Here is a 19841-nt window from a genome sequence, read left to right as displayed (position 1 = left end):
CAACTACATCTACAGATTCAATGCAATGCCGATCAAAATCACAGCAAGTAATTTTGCGGACATTGAAACTGATGCTGTAATTTATATGAAGAGGCAAAAGACCCAGAAGAGCCAACACAATACTGAAGAAGAACAAAATCAGAGAACAGAGTAGTGTCAGTTCATCTGATACTACATTTGATAAACATTAAGTTTATCAAAACTTAAGATAAAGCTACAGTAATCAAGATAGTGTGGTACTGGTGAAAGAATAAACAAAGAGATCAACAGAACAGAACACAACCCAGAAACAGACCCACATAAATCAGTCAAATGATCTTTGACAAAGGAGTAAAGGCAGTACAATGGAGAAAAGAAAGGTTTTCTTTAAATGATGCTGAAACAACCAAACATCCAAATGAAAGGAAACAAATATGGACACAGATCTTACACCCTTCATAAAAATTAATTCAACATGGATCATAGACCTAAATGTAAAATGCAAATCTATAAAACTTTGAGAAAATAACTAGAGAAAATCTAGGTGACCTTGGGTGTGTTGATGACTTTTTAGTTATGACACCAAAGGCACAATCTATGAAAGAAATACTTGATTAGCTATGCTCCATTTAAAAAAAAAAAAAGTTGTGTTCTGTAATTAATACTAAATGAAAGGACAAGCCACAGAATGGGAGAAAATATTTGCAAAAGACATATTTGAAAAAGCACTTATATCCAAAATATACAAAGAACACTTAAAATTCAACAATAAGGAAACAAATGACCTGATTAAAAAGTGGGCAAAACCCTGAACAGACATTTAACCCAAGAATATATACAGATGGAAAATAAGCATATGAAAGATGCTCAACATCAGATATCATTAGGAATTGAAAATTAAAACAATAATGAGATACCATAGGTATATATGTATTAGAATAGAAAAAGTCCAAAACACTGACCCCACAAAATACTGATGAGGATGTGGAACACCAGAATCTCCCATTTATTGCTGGTAGGTAAGCAAAATGGTGCAACCATTTTGGAAGACAGTTTGGCAGTTTTTTTTTACTAAATATATTCTTACCATATGGTCCAGCAACTATGTTCCTTTGTACTTATACAAATGAGTTTAAAAATTACATCCACACAACCACCTGCACATTGAATGTTTATAGTATTTTTATTTATAATTGCCAAAACTTAAAAACAATCAAGTAGTTCTTCAGTAGGTAAATGGCTAAATGATCTGTGGCACTTCCAGACAATGAAATATTATTTAGCACTAAAAAGAAATGAAGTATAAACCATAAAAATAAATAATGGTATTTTGATAACAGGGAAGCTGTAGCATATTTGGCCATAGCTAGTTGATGGAAAAGCTCTGTACCTTCTGCTTGATGTTGCTATGAACCTCAATTGCTCTATAAAATGAAATTTTAATTTAAAAACAGACAGGGAAGGGAATTAAAATGGTACACTAGAAAATGTTCATTTCACAAAAAAAAAAAAAACCACACAAAAAAAAGCCTAAGACATATGGAAAACAAATAGCAAAATGGTAGATGTAAATCCTACTTTACCAGTAATTACAATAAGTATAAGTGGATTAAACAACATTCCAATTCAAATGCAGATATTGGCAGAACAGTTTTAAAACATCATCTGTTTGCTGTCCACAAGAGATACTTCAAATTCAAAGACATAATAGTCTGAAAGAAAAAGAATTTAAGAAGATAGAACAGGGATTAAGCAAGATGGTGAAAGAGTAGGGGACTCTATTTCATCTGGTCCCTTGAATTTAGCTGGGTATCTATAAAACCATTCTGAACACCCCCATGAAGTCAGCCTGAGATATAAGAAAATATATATGCAATTCTACAAGCAGAAAAGCGACTGCTTTTTGCAAGGTAAGAGGTGCAGAGTCATCAATCTCAGAGCCATCAATCTGTGGGGAGATATCAAAGATAAACAGAGGGGGGGTTGGAGTCTCCATAAGCTGGCTACTAGAAAGTAATATAACACCAGAGTACAAAATTGGAACCCGTACAAATCTGTTCCAGTGAGAGACATCATTTTCTGAAAGGGAGTCAGGGTATGAAAAGTGCAGAATTCTGGTTGGGTCATTGTGATCTCAAGATCCCAGGAGACACAGAAAGAAATAGGGGTGCCTGAACTGGTGGAGTGCCCAAGCAGTGGAGCAGGGAAACTGGTTATGGTCAGCTAGTCCAGGAGGGACTTTCAGGTCGGGTTGCCATAAACCTCGAGCCAGGACAGTCAGATGACTGCTCTTTGTCTGAGCACCCTGAAAAGGACTGGAATGTGTGGGCCATTTACCATCCCTTGGGAAGGCTGAAATGGCTGCACCCACGACAAGGTGACAGCTTTCAGGGCAGTGGTAACCCCTGGAAAGGACAATAAGGAGACACTCAGCTGTGACCCAAGAGCAGCAGAGCAGCCTGCATGTGTGAGCCTGCAACTGCTAGCAGTCCCAAGGACACAAAGGGCAGTGGTGCCCCAGGAGGTGGTGGTTCCCCAGGAGGACTACAGGGGGCTTGCCCTGCAAAAGTCTATGGAGTTTGGTACACACAAAAGTGAAATATGTTTGTCTCAGAGAATTTATTGAAGAGGGGGGACTGCAATCTTTTGGCTCTCCATGGGAGATCTAGAATAGCCATTTTTGCTCTGACCCTCTGAAGAAGAGCAGAAAGCCTCTGGAACAAAACCCACACAGAAAACTAGCTTATGCTGAGCAAAGCCTCCTGACAAGGGGTGGGGGAACTCTGCTCAGGTAAAGACACCTGAGAAGCAGCACAGCCATCCCCTCCCCCAGAAGACAGGCAGGAAGCACAGGTGGACTACAACTTTATGGATCCCACAAGACTGTAAAACTCCCGCACCAGGAGAAAATAGTATAATGAGCTCCAGGTATTTACTCATGACTCATTTATCTCTCACAAAAATTTTCCTTTTTTTTTTTTTACCTTTACCCATTTCAACTAGATTTTTATTTTACTAACTTATATTTTTAAGTCACTTTTTAACTTTTATTTTTTACATCTACATTTTATAGATATATGTGTCATTTTAGTCCTTTTTTCACTCTACTCAATTACATATATATGTATATATATGTATAGAGAGAGAGAGAGAGAGAGTTTTGTTTTCTTTCAAATTTTGGGATGTAGTGTCTTCTAATACAGAGACCAAAATTTAATCAGAAACAAGTGGTGGATCACCCTGCTTTGTCCAACCTGTGAGAATAGTCTCTCTTCCCCTCACCCCCTTTTTTGTTTTGTTTTGGTTTGGTTTTGTTTGCTTTTCCGTGGTGCCTTCCAACTGCTTCAGATTTGTCAAGGGAGCACTTTGCTTGGGTCATGGTTGATATTTTGGACTCTGATCATTCAATTATTCATCCTTCTCTGGGCAAAATGACTAGAAGGGGGAATTCACAAGAAAGAAAGAACCAGAGACAATGTTCTCTGACATAGAGCTAATCAATATGGATATAAATAATATGTCAGAGATGGAATTCAGGATAGCAATTATAAAAATTAATAGCTAGGCTTGAAAAAAGCATAAATGACAGTACAGAAACTCTAAGGGTGGAAATGAGATTGAATTAGGCCAAAATTAAAAAGTCTATGAATGAGCTGCAGTCTAAATTGGATGCTCTAACAGCTAGGGTAAATGAGGCAGAAAAGAGAATAAGTGATCTAGAGGACAGACTGAAGGAAAGGAAGGAAGTTGGGGAAAAGAGAGAAAGATAATTAATAGTCCATAACAAAAGGTTTTGAGAAATTAATGATACCCTGAAGCAAACTGATGTTGGAATTACTGGGGTGCCTGACAGGGTGGGGAGAGAGAGCGAGAGCGAACCAGAAGGTATATTTGAGCAAATCTAGCTGAGAACATCCCTCCACTGGGGAAGGAAACAACTATTCATGTCCAAGAGGCATAAAGGACACCTCCCAAAATCAGTAAAAATAGATCAATACCTTGACATTTAAGAGTGAAGCTTGCAAATCTTAGAGAAAAAGAAGCTATCCTGAGAGTAGCTAGAGAGAGGGGTTCCTTACATATGGAGGGAGGAACATCAGAATAAATCCGACATATCCACAGAAATCTGGCAGGCCAGAAAGGGCTGGCAACATACATTCAGGGTAATAAATGAGAAGAGCATGCAGCCAAGAATACTTTAATCGAGGAAGGCTGTCATTCAGAATGGAAGGAGAGATAAATAACTTCCAGGACAGACAGAAACTGAAAGAATTTGTGACCACCAAGACAGCCCTGCAAGAAATATTAAGGGAGCTACTGTAAGCAAAAAGTAACCCTAAGAATAACATAGACCAGAAAGAAATAGAGAAAAATCTACAGAAACGGGGAATTTATAGACAATACAATGACACTAAACTCATATCTTCCAATAGTTACTCTAAATGTAAATGGGCTAAATGCTCCAACCAAAAGACACAGTGTATCAGATTGGATTTTAAAAAAGCAAGAAACATTCATATGCTGCCTACAAGAGACCTATTTTAGACATAAATACACCTCCATCCTGAAAGTGAGCGGGCCAAGAACAATTTACCATGCTAACGGACCTCAAACATAGCTGGAGTAGCAATACTCATATAAGATAAATTATATTTTAAACCAAAGACTGTAGTAAGAGATGTAGAGGGACACTGTATAAAGCTTAAAGTGTTATCCAGCAAGAAGATCTAATAATTGTAAATATTTATGCTCCCAACATGAGAGCACCCAATTATATAAACCAGTTAATAACTAAAATAAAATAATATAGTAATAGTAGGGGACTTCAACACCCTACTCACAGCAATAGTCAGATCATCTAAGTGGAAGATAAACAAAGAAACAAGGGGTTTGAATGATACACTGGACCAGATGGACTTCATGGATATATTTAGAGTATACCATCCTAAAGCAACAGAATACACATTCTTTTTGAGAGCACATGGAATATTCTCCAGAATAGATCACATATTGGGTCATAAGTCAGGTGTCAAATGATACCAAAAGATTGAGATTATTCCCTGCATATTTTCAAACCACAATGGTTTGAAATTTGAAATCAATCACAAGAAGAAATTTGGAAGGAACTCAAACACTAGTAGGTTAAAAAGCATCCTGCTAAAGAATGAATGGGTCAACCTGAAAATTAAAGTAGAACTTAAAATATTCATGGAAACTAATGAAAGGGGAACATATTTGTTTAAAACCTCTAGGATATAGCAAAGGTGATCCTAAAAGGGAAGTACATAGGAACACAAGCCCCTTCAAAAAATTAGAAAAATTCCACATACACAAGCTAACCTTACATCTAAAGGACCTGGAGAAAGAACAGCAAATAAAACTTAAGCTAAACAGGGGAAGAGAAATAATAAAGATTAGAGCAGAAATCAACAAAATAAAAACCTGAAGAACAGTATAAGAGATCAACAAATCTAGAAGATGGTCCTTCAAAAGAATTAATAAGATCAATAAACCTCTGTCCAGACTTATCCAAAAGAAAGGGGAAAGGACCCAAATTAATAAAATTATGCGTGAAAGGGGAGAGATGATGACCAATACCAAGGAAATACTGACAAATGTAAGAACATACTATGTACAACTATATGCCAACAAATTAATGAACAACTATATGCCAACAAATGAAAGAAATGGATGCATTCCCAGAAACTTATAAACTAACAAGGCTAAAACAGAAAATCTGAACAGACCAATAACCAGCAAAGAAATTGAAGCAGTAATCAAAAACCTCCCCAAAAATAAGAGTGCAAGGCCAGATTTCTTCCCAGAGGAATTTTATCAAATATTTAAAGAAGAATTAATACCTACTCTACCGAAGCTGTTGCAAAAAATAGAAATGGAAGGAAAACTTAAAAACTGATTCTATGCGGCCAATCTCACCTTGATCCCAAAACCAAAGACCCCATCAAAAAGGAGAATGACAGACCAATATCCCTGATGAATATAGATGTTAAAATACTCACCAAAATATTAGCCAATAGGATCCAACAGTACTTTAAAAGGATTATTCACCATGACCAGGTGGGATTTATTCCTGGGATGCAAGGGTGGTTCAACATTCACAAATCAATCAACGTGATAAATCACATTAATAAAAGAAAAGACAAGAACTATATGATCCTCTCAATTGATTCAGAAAAAGCATTTGACAAAATACAGCATCCTTTCGTGAATAAAACTCTTCAAAGTATAGGGACAGAGGGAACATACCACAAATTCATAAAAGCCCATCAACAAAGAGCCCACAGCAAGTATCATTATCAATGGGGAAAAACTGAGAGCTTTTCCCTTAAGGTCAGGAACATGACAGTGATGCCCACTCTCATCACTGTTGTTCAACATAGTACTAGAAATCTTAGCCTCAGCGATCAGACAACAAAAAGAAATAAAAGACATTCAAATTGGCATAGAAGAAGCTAAACTCTCTCTCTTAGCAGATGAAATGATACTTTATGTGGAAAACCCAAAAGACTCCAACCCAAAATGGCTAGAATTCATAAAGGAATTCAGTAAAGTGGCAGGATACAAAGTCAATGCACAGAAATCAGTTGCATTTCTATACACCAACAGTGAGACAGAGAAATTAAGAGAAATTACAGAATCAATCCCATTTACATTTGCACCAAAAACCTAGGAATATACCTAGGTAAAGATCTATACTCTAGAAACTACAGAACACTTATGAAAGAAATTGAGGAAAACACAAAGAGATGGAAAAACATTCCATTCTCATGGATTGGAAGAATAAACGTTGATAAAATGTTTATGCTGCCCAGAGCAATCTAGACGTTCAGTGCAATCCCTATCAAAATACAGAGCTGGAGCAAACAATCCTAAAATTTGTATGGATCCAGAAAAGACCCCATGTAACCAAAGGAATGTTGGAAAAGAAATCCAAAGCTGGTGGCATCACAATTCCAGGCTTGAAACTACATTACAAAGCTGTGATCATCAAGACAGCACTGTACTGGCACAAAAACAAACACATAGATCAATGGAACAGAATAGAGAGCCCAAAAACTGGCCCTCAACTCTTGGCTCAATGAATCTTCAACAAAGCAGGAAAGAATTTCCAATGGAAAAAAGACAGTCTCTTCAATAAAGGGTGCTGGGAAAATTGGGTAGCCACATGCAGAAGTGAAAGTGGACCATTTTCTTACACCATACACAAAGATAAACTCAAAATGGATGAAAGATCTAAATATGAGACAGGAATCTATCAAAATCCTAGGGAACATAGGCAGTAACCTTTTTGACCTTGACCGCAGCAATTCTATGCAAGACATATCTCTAAAGGCAAGGGAAATAAAAGCAAAAATGAACTATTGGGAGTTCATCAAGAGAAAAAGCTTCTGCATGGCAAAGGAAACTGTCAACAAAACTAAAAGGCAACCTACAGAATGGGAGAAGATATTTGCAAACGACATATCAGATAAAGGCCTGGTACCCAAGATCTATAAAAAACTTCTCCTATCCCCCTACCCCCCCATGAAACAAGATGGGATTGGGAGGGAGACAAACCATAAATGACTCTTAATCTCACAAAACAAACTGGGGGTTGCTGGGGGGAGGTGGGATTGGGAGAGGGGGAGCGGGCTATGGACATTGGGGAGGGGAGGTGAACCATAAGAGACTATGTACTCTGAAAAACAACCTGAGGGTTTTGAAGGGTCAGGGGTGGGAGGTTGGGGCAACCTGAGGGTTTTGAAGGGTCAGGGGTGGGAGGTTGGGGGAACAGGTGGTGGGTAATGGGGAGGGCACGTTTTGCATGGATGTTGTGCAAAAAGAATGAATAAATAAAATGAAAAAAAAAAAGAAAGAAAAGCTGTATTACACACACACACACACAAAAAAAAACTTATGGAACACCCAAAAAACAAATAATCTAGTCAAGAAATGGGCAGAAGACATGAACAGACACTTCTCCAAAGAAGACATCCAAATGGCCAGCAGACACATGAAAAAATCCTCCAAATCACTTACCATCAGGGAAATACAAATCAAAACTACAATGGCATACTACCTTACACCAGTTAGAATGGCTAAAATTAACAAGACAGGGAACAACAAATGCTGGTGAGGATGCAGAGAAAGGGGAACCTTCTTACACTATTGGTGGGAATGCAAGCTGGTATAGCCACTCTGGAAAACAGTATGGAAGTTCCTCAAGAAAGTAAAAATAGAGCTACTCTAGTACCCAGCAATTGCATTACTGGGCATTTACCCCAAAGATACAGATATAGTGGAAAGTAGGAGCACATGCACCCCAATATTCACAGCAGCAACGTCTACAGTAACCAAACTGTGGAATGAGCTTCAACAAATGAATGGGTAAAGAAGAATGAGTGGGTTCATACATACAATGGAATATTACTCACTCATCAGAAAGGATGAATACCTACCATTTATGTCTATATGGATGCAACTGGAGGGTCTTAGGCTAAGTGAAATAAGTCAATCAGAAAAAGAAAATTATCATATGGTTTCACTCATATGTGGAATGTAAGAAACTATACAGATGATCATAGTGGGTAGGAGGAAAAACTGAATGGAAAGAAATCAGAGAGGGAGACAAACCACAAGAGACCCTTGACTCTGGGAAACAAACCAAGGGTTGCAGAAAAGGAGGTGGGTGGGGTGATGGGGTAATTGGGTGATGGGCAGTAAGGAGGGCATGTGATGTGATGAGCACTGGGAGTTATAAGCAACTAACAAATCATTGAACACTATGTCAAAAACTAAATGATGTACTGTATGTTGGCTACTTGAATTTAAATTAAAAAAAAAAAAAGATAGAACATGCAAGTAGTAACCAAAAGAGAACTGTAGTAACTACATTAGTATCAGACAAAATAAACCTTAAAACAAAAATTTTACTAGAGACAAAGAATACTATAGAACAATAAAAGGGCCACCTTATCAAGATGAGATAACAATTAAAAGTACATATACACTTAACATCAGAGTCCCAGAATACATGATGCAAAAGTTGGCAGTAATAGTTGGAAACTTCAATAACAGTTGGAACTTTCAATAATGGATAGATCTAGACAGAAGATTCTCAGGGAACTGGAAGACTTGAACAACACTATAAACCAACAGACGTCTGTAGAACAATCCACCAAATAACAGCAGAATACTCATTCTTCTCAAGTGCACATGGAATATTCTCCATGTGTTAAGCCATAAAACAAGTCTGAAAAAATTTAAAAGAATTGATAAAGTATGTCTTCTGACCACACTAGAATGCAGTTGAAATAAATAACAAAAGAAAATTTGGGAAATTCCCAAATAACAAAGGATGTTTAAAATATATATTAAAGTACTTTTGGAGTTTGATATCTAACTAGGAGTTTAAATTGACAGTTTTAAATACAGTGTAAATAAAGAGATGTTTCTGTTGAAATTAATTTAAAAATGTTAATGGCCTTAATTTCTCTTTCTCCCTAGTGCTAACATAGAAGAATTACTTCTATACTCGATCTTTCATCATCACCTCAGAGACCTCTTTGAAAGAAAGTATTCTGTAATCATCACTAATCACTTTTCCCCTCCACATTAGTCCTGATCCATACATTAAAACTAGCTTTGTAAATAAATTTTTCTAATTGTTGCTCAATTATGCAAGCTTATCATGTCAACTGAAGACAAAAAATTCTAAATGGTAACTCCCCAAACTAAACTGCTAGTCAAAAGCTAAGTGGGAAATTGGCTTTACAGATTTTAGATTTGCCAATTTCCATAATCAGGTGAGCTAATTCTCCAAAATAAATATATAATATATATTCTAAAATAAAAGAGGGGGAGGTGGGGGTATGGTTTGTCCCAGTAATAGGTATTAAGGAAGACATGTATTACATGGAGCACTGGGTGTTATATGAAAACAACGAATCCTGGAACACTATATCAAAAACTAATGGCGTACTGTATGGTGACCAACATAACACAATAAAAATTTTAAAAAGACTAAAAATTAAAAACGAAGTGTTTTCACTACTCTCGTAAGAAACACTCCTTCTACTAGAAGATTCTAGTCATTTTAACTTACTAAATATTCATATACATCTTCTCCTAAACACTGTGGGGATCATAGCAATAAGTCAGATTCAGATTCTGTTGTTAGCAATGTTGTAATCTGTTAAGCAGTAGTCCACAAATGACTTCAATTACATTCAAAATGTAATAAATGCAATCATTAGGACATGAAAGACTATAATTATTCAAAAAGGGAATTGTTACATTCAACTAGAATACTCAGGGAAAGCTTTTCATAAATCAATGGTCTGCAACCTTGACTGCTTATTAGTATCGTCCTGGTCACTTTAAGATACTTTGGTAACCAGACTTCATTCCAGACCAAATAAATCAAAATATCACAGGCGAGTGTCCTGAGCATCAGGATATTTTAAACCTCCCTAGGTGATTTCCAGTGTGCAGCCATGTTTGAGAACCATTGCTATAAAAGATGGGGTTACATAAGGAAGGAGTCATTAGAATTGAAAACTAGGTAAAATTCCAGTAGAAAGGAAGAAGATACTGGAACATTTGGAATAATCCTCTTCTCACATAGCTAATTTATTTTCATTCTCCAAATCTAAGCTCAAGTATAACATTTTTCAAAAGCTTTGAAAAACTTGACTCCACTTGATAATAACAGTATAAAACCTGACACTTGCTATGTGACAAGTACCATTCTGAACACTTCAAATATATTTCAATGTTCAATCCTCTCCAAAATACTAGAAGACAGATAGTATTATTATAACACCCATTTTAAATGAGAGGAGAGTAAGTAATTTGGCAAGGTTATACAACTAACAAATGGCAGAGTTGAATTCAAATATATGTAATGACTCCAAAATCTATATTCTGAAACATGACCAACAGGAGTTAGATATGCCTTATCAAGACTCTCATGGAACTCACGCATATCTCTCCTCCCCCTCCTCCCCCCATCCCCCTCCCCCTCTCATCCCCCTCCCCCTCTTCCTCTGGAAACCAAGGATATTTCAATCACACCATGAATCACATAATATTTTAAGTGTTTCCTAGATTTTTCTCCTCCACTAGCCATTCACTCATTTCACTCATTCATCCATTCAATAAGTGACTACTGAAAAAAATGCTTGGTAATATATATAAAGTCACATATGTCATACTTTATTTGCCAAAAAGTTTTAATCTGGAGGAGAAGTCAACAAATTAAAGTCCACGGGCCAAATTCTACTGGCCAGCTATTATTGTAAATACATTTTTATTGGACCACAGTTACATCCATTGGTTTATGTATCATGTTTAGCTTCCTTCATGTTACAGCATCAGAGTGGAATGGTTGTGACAGAGATCATCTGGTGGCAAAGTCTAAAATATTTGCTATCTGGTTCTTTATAAAAAACATTTGCCAACCTCTGGTCTGGAGAATAAGACCAATAAGAAAATCATCAATGACTACCCAATGCTATTGGCAAAAAAGATATTGGGAACATAAAAGAGAGATACCTAGAGTAGGTTAGGGAAGCAGCAAAAGCATTACAGAGGATATGGTATTTGAGCTCATTTTGGAAAGTTGAGTAGAGTTAACTAGACAAAGAGGAGCAACCAGATGTGTCAGTAAGATCAGACTCAGAAGTTTAGCAGTGATCCAGGGAGCCAGATTCTACTTACAATAGGAATAAAGAGAGTACATATATTTAAGAGATATTAGTCCTACATAACTTTGCGAAATATCTTTGATTTCCTCATTCTCACTGGCATAGTAAGTAATGCATACAGTTAGAACTCATTAAGTATTTGTTAACAGATAATATTAAATCCTAAATGAAGAATATTTATTAAAAAGGGGAGAAATAATTTACCTTCTAGTAGTCCTTATAAAGCACTGATGTGAAGAAAAATGAACCCTCATGCACTATTAGTAAGAATGCAAATGGGTGTAGCCACTGAGGAAAACAGTATTGAGTTTCCTCAAAAAAATTGAAAACAGAGCTTCCATATGATCCAGTAATTCCACTACTGAGTATTTATCCAAAGAATACAAAAATACTAATTTAAAAAGATGCATGCACCCCTATGTTTACTGAAGCATTATTTACAAGAGCTAAACTATGGAACTATGGAATCAGCTCAAGTGTCCACTGATAGATGAATGGATAAAGAAGATATGGTCTATATGTATATATATATATACACATATATATGTATATGTGTATATATATATATAGGAATATTATTCAGCCATAAAAAGGATGAAATCTTACCATTTGCAATAACATGGATGGATCTAGAAAGTATAATGCTAAGTGAAATAAGGGAGTTAGAGAAAGACAAATACCATACGATTTCACTCATATGTGGAATTAAAAAAACAAAACAAATGAAATAAAGAAAAAAGAGACAAGCCAAAAACAGACTCTTAACTATAGAGAATAAACTGATAGTTACCAGACAGGAGGTAAAGGTGGGTGACTGGGTGAAACAGGTGATGGGAATTAAGAGTATACCTATCAGGATGGGCACTGAGAAATGTATTAACAGCTGAATCACTGTACTGTACACCTGAAACTCATATAACACTGTATTTTAAAAAATAAAAAAGAATTCTAGTTTTTTTAATCCATTACCCTAGATTGAAAAGAAAGCTACCACTTGTTTTCAACTATATAGATGCATATTAACCATAGCTTTATAAATGTGAAATAATTGCAATATACTGTACCTGGAAAATTCATAGGCAGCTCAAATGGTTGTAGAGACTCACAACCCTCAATGTGTTCAGAAATTTCAGCTATGATCTTCTTAATTTTGAGACCAGTAACTTTAATCACTTCTCCTGTTGACAAACAGCATTCATTTCCAAACATTTCATAAATGGAACCTTAAAAAAAAAAAAAAAAAAGGAAGAGTTAAAACAGCTTAAAAAAAAAAAGAATTAAATCAGGGAGGATGAAGTAGGAGTCTAAAGCTTCATAAAAGTGTTTTTATTCAGTTCCTCTCCTAGCTACCTACTAAACAGGAATTTAATCAAGCTTGGCAAAATGGACAGAATGTACCAAGAAAAATATTAGATTTTCACTTCATCCACTGGGCAAAGTATAAACAACCTTATTTTTGTTATTATTGTAAATTAGATTTATGGTTTCCTCAGTACCTTTAGCTCATCATTCCAAGGTCAAACTACAAACATACCTTCCCTTGCTGGGATTTATGATCTATTTTTGCTGGGTCACTGAATTAGGCTCATATGAGTCAACAGTGATCTAAGTATGTATTGCCAACAAGGTTGTAATACAATCCAAGATTCGAAGACAGAGCCTATACACCAGAGCCTTCCTTATATTAAGAGCATCGTATCTATTTATTAAACCTGTTTCTCTTTGTCATCATGAATATAAGACTTTCTGTTCATTCTCTCTCTTGATTTTTGACAAGTTGGAAATATCTCTTGGTATCTTTATGGCAATAGGGGGCAGAACAGCCCAGATAAACTGAAAAGCTTCATTTCAGTTCAGAATTTCAGTCTCTTTCCTAACAAACCTCTTACCATAGATACTAAAGCTAAGCTTTTCACCCGTTTACTTTCCTTTTAGATCTCCTGATGGAAGAAGAGTGAACAGTGAAATAACCAGAAAATGAGCAACAGAAAAGAGGAAAGGCAAAAATCTGGATAATCTGCCCAAAGTAAAAAGAGAACAACTCCAAAATTACATCTTTAATATTATTACTTTACAACTGAGCATTAAATGAAAGGTTGATGTAAAGAAACATTACAGAACTGTGGGGATTTAAACATATCAACTTTTCCCTACCTCCAATATAATTTATATCCTTTTTACCACACTAAAATGTGAACAATAGAAGTATGAGATTTCAGGTTGGTTTGCTTTCCAAATTCTTCTCTATTGAACCCCCTCTCACAGAATCTTACCTCATACATAGCGCCTAAAACATTTTTGTAGCATTAATGATTATCATAAAAGTTATTAAGCCTGTCATCCAATCTAGCATTAAACAACTCCATGATTGTATCAGAGTGTCAGCAGGAAACAGCGGCACACTCAAATTAGAATAATTTAAGGAGATTTTAACAAAGGGGCAAATTACACAGAGGCACAGCCAGTACTAGGTAACACAAGAAAATAAATATTCTGATCTCACTCTTCTCTCTCCCTCTGATCCTTTGCCAGGGTACCCTCCTTTGGCCAAAGTAAGCCAGAAGCCAGGGGACAAGGGAGCTACTGATGCCACCACAGAAGTCAGCCTCCAAGGTAGAGAGTGAAAATGGAAGTCCAGCACACCATCCTTACTGCCCATTATTGAATGAGGGCCATTTTTGCAAACATGCTAGTATATCTGCTCCCCAATTTCTGAGTATGTACTTCCATAACTCTCTGCTTTTCTAATACTATTCCCTTAACTATATATGTGTTATTAACTCTCATTAATTCCCAAATACGGTATTGTCAGCTATCTCCAATCTTTTGTGGAACAACTGAGGTATTAAAGATAGCAATAAATCTATAGTGACATTTTCCTCCAATAAACTTAGAACAGTTATTTTCTATGATCCTCATTTGGCAATTAATCATATACTAACATTTTATACCTTCAGTATTATCTCATCCTGTACTTAACTTTTTATGACTTTAGTTTTTATTACTCTCAATTCAATTTAAACTTCATGAAAGACAATATTGCATCATATTATTGCATAACTACAATATACCAACTGCCCTTCTTTATTCATTCAGTAAACTTTAATGGAAACCTACTATGTGTCAAGCACTGTGATTAGCAGTAGGTAACAGAGATAAAATGCATAATCTTTTCCTCCCAAAAAGTGCTATCCTGAAGCAAGGAAACAAGTAAACAGTCTCGACAACAGATTACAAGAAAGTTATAACATAGGAAATACAGGGCATTGTGGGAGAATCCTGGAAGCATTTAATTAAACAATTACAATGTAGAGATATTAGGGAAGGATTCCTGAAGACCACAGCTGAGCTGAGGGTTTATTTTTTCTTTTCTTTTTTCCTTTTCTCAGATTTATTTATTTGTTTGAGAAAGAGAGAGAACATGGCCAGGGAGGGGGAGGGGTAGAAGGGGCAGAGGGAGAGGGAGAGAGAATCTCAAGTAGACCATGTGCTGAGCATGGAGCCTGCCATAGGGCTTGATTCCAGGATCTTGATATCACAACCTGAGCTGAAACCAAGAGTCAGACACTTAACTGACTATGCCACCCAGATGCGCCAAGTTGAGCTGAGTTTTAACGGAAGCAACACAAGATGTTGGGGCAGGCAGAGGAAATAGTATTTGAAAAGGTACTCAGATGTAAAAGAGCTTGACACATTCTGGAAATTTCAAGTATTTCGTTATGTCTCAAATGTAAGTAAGAATAGGATAAGAAAGGAGACTAGAGAAGAAAAAGAAGTCCAGATCATACAACATCTTTATGAGATTACCAATAAACAAAAAGGTCAAAGTCTGATGCAAAGTCAGAAAACCTAAGTTTTCTGTTATCATGATCCAGGAACTAATACCAATTTAATAAGAGGTCATATGTATCTAGGTGCTTGCTATCCAAAGTGTGGTCAACTGCAGTACCTGGAAGTCTTGTTAGACTCTTGGCCAGACCCCAGGCGTGCTGAATCAGAACCTGCATTTTTAACGAGATCTCCAGATGAAAGCAGCGATCTGGGTTACAAATGCATAACTGAAAGTCTCTGTCTTGAGACTGTTGCAAAACTAACCAGAAAAGGAAGGACATGCCAAACAAAAGCACTCAGTGTCATTGAGGTAAAAGATGTTGTAAGTGGGGACAAGTAAAATGAAAGATTTTAAGTAGGGAATTGATATGATAAGATTTTTCTTTGTCACATGAAATAGAATATTAGCTGAAGCCTATTGGGCTCAATTTCAATGCAATGAGTGTCTAATTGTAAATGTAAAGTATATCAAACTGACTGACTTGGAATGCCATCTTTCTCTCAAAGGTTCCACTGGAATTCAAAATTAAAAGATGAATTTATGTGAGATTACTTATCAATTTACAGGAATAGAGGCCAGAGAATTCTAAGAAGAGAAAACTCTATTTTAGTCACCACACAAGCTTTTGACTCTTCAGGTCTCTTTCCAAGAATCTCTAATTTTGGTAAAAAAAAAAAGTCACCTCTTTTAGTCATATAAGGAAAAGAACCTCATGCAAATACTAATCTTTTACATTTATCTTTAATTATATGTGACTTTCAATTTTCTCTACCCAAGTATGACATTAATTCATTTTTAATAAAGAAAGTGGTTGCTGATACACAACACTTAGAAGTTATGTCCATGAAAGGAGACAAGAACATACAGCAACTTCAAATCCCTGAAACTTGAAGGGTTCCTGTCTTTTGTTATCACCAATATAATGTCTCCTAAAATATATTTTTTCCTCAGTGAAAATATAAAATGGTTAATTTTTAAAATAGCCAACTTTCATAATCTTAGAACAAGCAAATATAACATATGTAATTGCTTTTTAAAAATTTGCTGATATGTCTGAACTACATGTTTATGTATAATACAGATGTAGATATTAAAATAGTTTTCATTTCATTTCAACCATGACATGTATTTTGAATATGCAAATCTAAAATCTATTAAATCTTTATAGACTGATTCTTCCCAAGTCAGAGCATATGTATTCAGGATAATGCCAAACATCAGAGAAAGCTGGAACAAAGCAGGCTGTTTTCAGTGATCAAACATTGCCCCTGAAGGCTGTAATGAAAGAGCCATGTACCTTTGAAATCACCTTTCCTGTAATGCTACTTTGCTCAATAAAAATGACACATTAATATCCTTTTATGAGCTCATCCCTTATTTGACAATTCATACAAGGACTGCTGTGATCACACTGGAACAGCCAAGACAGTTGGTTCAATAGATTTTCCTCCATTTCCGATAGAAAGTTTAAAACTTACCTTGTTTAGAGGCTCTTTTTCCCCTTTTCTCAAGATGTACCCATTCCTTCCATTCTTCACTGCTTTCCCCTGTCCTACCAGGCCTACTCACCCTCTTACCTCCCCACCTTTCAAAGGTCAATCAATCCTGAAGATTCAGCTCATATCCATCATCTTCTTCAAAGTCTTTCTTGATCCCTACATCTTTGTGAGAATTAATTCTCTCCTCCATCCTCTAAAGCAGTTTGCATATATCTCCATTATAGTCCCTATGTGATTATTATCACAGCCTGCTATTGGGATATCATTTCTATCCACTGAAATTATGAATTTTTAGAATTTATCATGAGTTCCTAGAGATATCTCTTAACTATATTTATACCCATCCTCACAATCCACACAACTAGTAATACAGTTTTTGACACTTAGTAGATCCTTAGTGAACGTTGAATTATACATAGCTTAACTTTACTGTAAAATGACAATAAATTATTGTGAAGTAGTAGAAAGCATAGTCAACCAAAGCTTTGGCACGAGTTATGTTTTCTTTTGGTATGTTTAATAGCAAATGTATAAGCATATATGAGATTAGTTAGACAAGGCATATTAGAATGGACTATTCTAATATGAATCTCTTACTTATTAAGTTTCCCACTTTACCATTAGGTTTACCATTTTTATATTGCTGAACTTGAGCCTGGTGCTCATGAAATAATCTGAGATAGGTTTAGAAGAGTTAAGAAATTACATGTGCAATGCTTGGTTGATATTGTATGATAGTGTATATAGGGCCATGTCAGATTGGTATTGCCGGTGAAGATGTGTCTTTGCTCCTCATAAACAGGTGTGATTATTCTTTCTTTGCTTAAGGGTTGTGCAAATTACCAAGAAGAAGCATTCCCACAAAGGAAACATATAAGTGTGAAATAATTTTATTATCAATGCTGCCCCTAGACTTTGTGGTTGATAAGGCATTCAGAGACCATTATAGTAATAAATTCAATTTTCCAAATGAATCTCTAGATAGTTTACCATAGGCATAAAGCTTGAAGTGGCCTATGACTGTGACAGACATTTACATAGCCAGCCAGTCTTCCATAAAAAGACTGTCTCTATCCCCTGTAGAGCAGAGCAAAGTTATTCTCACTGTACGAAGAATATGCCTAAAAATAGACAAGCATGATATTGGAATGCACTGTGGAAATAAATAAGCATGAAACAACAGTCTTTCAGTTTTACTAGGGCTGGATTCTACCAGTTGACACTGGATATCCACAGTGAGGTGTATAAATCTGAATGTTGACAGGAAACGATCTCAAAAGGTCATACAGGCTCTCTTAACCCATTGCTAAAATACCAGTATAAAGTATACTGGTGGCCATCATCAGATGCCCAGCAAAACGTGGGCATCAGGTAGTAAGAAAAGTGATGGCCACACTAATAAAAATTGAGGTATAATAATCTCTCTCACTTCTAAGAATATGGGGTTCTTCTTGTGAGGTGGAAATTGAAGTGTTATGCAGGAAGTCAAGCCTAAACACAGAAATATGCTAGAAACTGTAGTGAATGCTGTTGAGTCTTAAAAAGTATAAACATGAGGGATGCCTGAGTGGGGCAGTCAGTGAAGCATCCAACTCTTGATTTTAGCTAAGGTTGTGAGCTCAGGGTTGTGAGATCAAGCCCCACTTTGGGCTCCACACTCAGTGGGGAGTCTGCTTGAGATTCTCCCACTCTCCCTCTGCTCCTGTCACCGTCCCCATGTTCTCTCTCTCTAAAATTAAAAAAAATAATTTTTTTAAGTATAAACATGGAAGAGTAATGAAAACCACAACAGGCTGGAAAGGCTGAGGCCTGAGAACCAATATAGCAAATTAAAATAGTAGTGAGTCCAGAAATTAGAAAATGTCCGCTTTTCAATCAGTCTGTGTGATGTGTGTGGCACTTAAATGACTAAGTTTTAGTGGCTGAGGAACAAAAATGCATAGTTTCAGATGCTAGCTAAAAACTTGATATTTGTCTAATGGCAGAATCAATGTAATAGATTCAATAAACTGTGATGAAATTTTGCATTTTGGGTATTAGGACAGAAGTCATCATTGTGTCTCTTTGTATTAACAATTATCAGAGCAAAGGGATTTGGGATGTGTATCTATGAAATGAATATCCCTCCTATACATCAATGAAACATTTCCCTATGGTGATGAAACAAATCAATGATTCTACATCTCTTGACACCACCATTGACCAAATATTCCCCATGTTTTACCCAAGTTTTAACCCTCAAAATGATATCATAAATACTATTACAATTTTTTATATGAACAATGTTTCATTGGGAGCTGACTTATTATTTTAGGAAGAACTTGGTTTCAAGTACATTTTATGTACTTTAATATAATGGCCTATGCTTTATATCCTAAATATTAAATATAGCTACTACAGACCTCTATAGCCATTTAAAATAATAAACCTGTTCTCTTCATCTCGTTTAATGAATATAAATATACTGATTGAATTGATTATACATGGGCTCCAATGCACTGTAATGTGTTCATCCAATGCATAAAAATTAAGCTTCACTGTATTATAAATTTTCCTTAAGTTCATTAGCTTTGAACACCTCATTAAGTATTCTGCTTATGAAATATGGTTTAGACATTGAGAGTAAAGGTTTAGAAACTTTTATAAGAATTTTGAAGTTATTTTATGCCCACTGTATTAAATAATAAAAATATGTTTGTATTATGAATGTTTTTCATTTTTTAATGTTTTAATAATAACCATTCATATTGCATCTTCTTAAAGTACCAGTCCATAATGGATTGGGAAAACAAAGAAATTGGACCTTCAACACAGTAGTTTGAC

At 35.8% G+C, this 19841-nt stretch overlaps 1 protein-coding gene across 1 annotated transcript in view; it reads right to left on the bottom strand.

The window, feature by feature from the left end:
* The window catches only part of THEMIS (thymocyte selection associated), a 199245-nt gene that overhangs the window by 136367 nt on the left and 43037 nt on the right, over positions 1–19841 (bottom strand). Inside the window, exon 2 of the mRNA XM_046004350.1 lies at positions 12752–12910. Within this exon, the coding sequence (XP_045860306.1) occupies positions 12752–12910 (159 nt within the window). The remainder of the gene's footprint in view (positions 1–12751; positions 12911–19841) is intronic.

Source organism: Meles meles, chromosome 5 (genome assembly GCF_922984935.1).
Source record: "Meles meles chromosome 5, mMelMel3.1 paternal haplotype, whole genome shotgun sequence".
Classification (NCBI taxonomy): domain Eukaryota; kingdom Metazoa; phylum Chordata; class Mammalia; order Carnivora; family Mustelidae; genus Meles; species Meles meles.
The sequence above is the reverse complement of the archived record's forward strand: the minus strand, read 5'-3'. Positions and strand labels throughout refer to the sequence as shown.